Source organism: Anopheles cruzii, unplaced genomic scaffold (genome assembly GCF_943734635.1).
Source record: "Anopheles cruzii unplaced genomic scaffold, idAnoCruzAS_RS32_06 scaffold02614_ctg1, whole genome shotgun sequence".
NCBI classification, from domain to species: domain Eukaryota; kingdom Metazoa; phylum Arthropoda; class Insecta; order Diptera; family Culicidae; genus Anopheles; species Anopheles cruzii.
Window position 1 is genome coordinate 257 of NW_026456199.1, and position 2,368 is coordinate 2,624.

At 38.5% G+C, this 2,368-nt stretch overlaps 1 protein-coding gene across 1 annotated transcript; it reads right to left on the reverse strand.

Annotated features, from left to right (window-relative positions):
• Nucleotides 1-753: 753 nt before the first annotated feature.
• LOC128276826 (uncharacterized) lies at nucleotides 754-1,950 on the reverse strand. The gene is made up of 4 exons (XM_053015285.1): nucleotides 1,905-1,950; nucleotides 1,226-1,386; nucleotides 955-1,121; nucleotides 754-883 (listed from the first exon to the last, which is right to left on the reverse strand). Exons 2-4 carry the CDS (start codon nucleotides 1,277-1,279, stop codon nucleotides 754-756), a joined length of 351 nt encoding a protein of 116 aa, XP_052871245.1. The 5' UTR covers nucleotides 1,280-1,386; nucleotides 1,905-1,950.
• Between the last annotated feature and the right edge of the window lie 418 nt (nucleotides 1,951-2,368).

The window sequence follows — 2,368 nt, forward strand, 5'->3', positions numbered from 1 at the left end:
TGCAAATAATAATATAAAAAACTGTAATCCGAAATCGAATGCAGCGTTTCCCAGCGTCTGCGTTTGGACCCAGCGTCTGCGGTTTTCCGTTTTTCCTGGTTGATCTTCGAAATAGCTTGAACCTGCGTGTAATAGAAACTAGCTGTTCCCGGCGTGCGTCGCCATGCCTTATTTCATTCTTTTCTTCTCAATGACGCGGCGTTTCAGAGGATCGGACTCCCTGGTGATGTTTCCGATCGGCTTCCCTTCTCGCTTTCCGTTGGATGCATGCCAAAACTCGCACCGGCTGAATTTGGATTAAAATACTTGAAAACTATCCGAGCTATCCGAACTTTTTCTAGATTTTGTATGGGAGCCCCTTTTGTAAAATGGGGAACATTTACCAGAAAATTTCCCCTTTCCAACAACTCCCACATGCAGAATTTGGTTACACTTGTTCGAAAACAACCTGAATTATGCTGAATTTTATGTTACGTTTGTATGGGAACCCCGGACGGATGTACATTTCTCACAGCCACACAGACTGAGTAACTATCAGAACGTTACATTTTTTACATCCGTAAAATGTATTTACATTTCAAATACCATCCATAAACATTTAATTACCGGTACATTTTCGAAATGGTTAAAACACTGTTGAAGACTTTCTTTGAACATAAGTAAAAGAATCGTCGGGCGACTGCTCTCGTTTTCGCTTGATGATGGGAACACCTCCCAGCAGGATGGAACGATTTACTACCCTGCCCGAGTGCTCTAGCCACAGTCTTCGGCGTGGAGCTGCATACTTGCAAGAGACTCAAACTGTTCACTGCACAGTGGACATGTGTACAGCCCATTATTGTTTTTCTCTTTGGTAGTGGTGACCGATTGAGTGGATTCCAAACTGAAAGAATAGAATGTTTGCTATTCAGAGATGCGTCTTAACGATCACACGAGGTACACTATAATAATTACACTGCAATCACACGCTGCATTTCACGCATCTTCGCCCGGCACACCTCTAAATCGTTTTGTGTTTCATACTTTTCGTTTTGCAGCTCACTTAATTTGTTATTCATCGCGACGATTTTTGACTCGGCCTCTTTTTTACTGCGTTCCATTTGCTCTAAATTCTGTGATATCTGTTTCGAAATTGCACCAAGAGTTGACAAAAATAGTTTTTAGTAAAGTCGACCATCTAGTAAAAAGATGTTGGTTCTTTTTTGCCCTATGTCATCTTTCTTACCTCTGCCACGATGAGTGCATTTCGCTCGGTTATCTCCATTTTCTCATTCTCCATTTTTGTCAGACTTTCTGTTAGATTATCAAACCTAATCCGGTGTTCCTCTGTGGTTTTCTGTAGCTCTTGCGCAATAACCTCTCTTTGCTTTGTAATCGTTTCAAGCTCTAAAAAATTCCAAATAATTGTTATTATTTGCAACGTGCTATGATGGGTTTTATGGTTCCGGTGACACAATGCTAATATGCCTGCAAATGTTTGTTTTGAGCTAATAATACGATGAGCAAAAACAATATAAAACGATCAAAATGTGTGTTTCTGTAACTTGTTGCATGTTAATAATTCATTACATTTAACTGCCACACGATATATAAAGTAACCTGAAAATAGTTTTTAACAAAAGATCTGAAGATGAGATGATGGCAACACTAGAGCAAATATGTAAAATGCATTTTTGGAACTCAGGAAACTGCTCTTGCTTGATTAATCCATTAGCTCTTTTCACGGTGTTTTGCTCTGAATCAAAGTCTGAACTTGAAACACTATAAAGCACCAGGAAAATACTATAACTTAACACAAATTAGCTGTATTGAAATTTCAGAAATCGTATTATTCAACTATTTGAGTAAGAGAGATGATTTTGGCATGCAGCAAATGTTTTGATTTGTAAATAACTGTATGATACCTTTATCTTTACCCTGTCCAACCCGACACAGTTCGTCACACTTGTTTGCCATCTGTAAAATCAAATCAAGCATTTTAAGAGAACAACCTTTTTTAGCGTATTCTAAAAAGCACTAACATTAGCTAATTGCGCACACGTGTCTTCGACCTTCTCTTCGAGTTGCGCCACCGTAACACGATGTCTTTCGGACTCAGCAGCATGTTTCGCCATCAAGCTCTCTCGATAGCCTTTCAGTTTGCTAATTTCTTCAAAATCAAAGTGTGAAATTAGTTGGGAGTGATGGAAACATTTCAGTAATCCTTATACCTTTCTCCAAACGCTCACATTCAACTCTACTTGATCGCAGTTGCTCATTCGCCTACGGAAGAGTACAAAAGAATTAGTAATATCAAATTACCGAAATTAACAATAAAATTCAATATCTAACAACAACTTAAATGTAATAATTGATTTACAAGTCTTCT

What these genes read in the sequence shown, in the direction of transcription:
- LOC128276826 (XM_053015285.1), bottom strand. Translation starts at nt 1,279, where the DNA reads ATGGAGAATGAGAAAATGGAGATAACCGAGCGAAATGCACTCATCGTG. An exon ending in ATGCACTCATCGTGGCAGAG is followed by an intron (nt 1,122 to 1,225) that starts GTAAGAAAGATG and finishes ATTTCGAAACAG; the next exon opens with ATATCACAGAATTTAGAGCA. An exon ending in ATGCAGCGTGTGATTGCAGT is followed by an intron (nt 884 to 954) that starts GTAATTATTATA and finishes CTATTCTTTCAG; the next exon opens with TTTGGAATCCACTCAATCGG.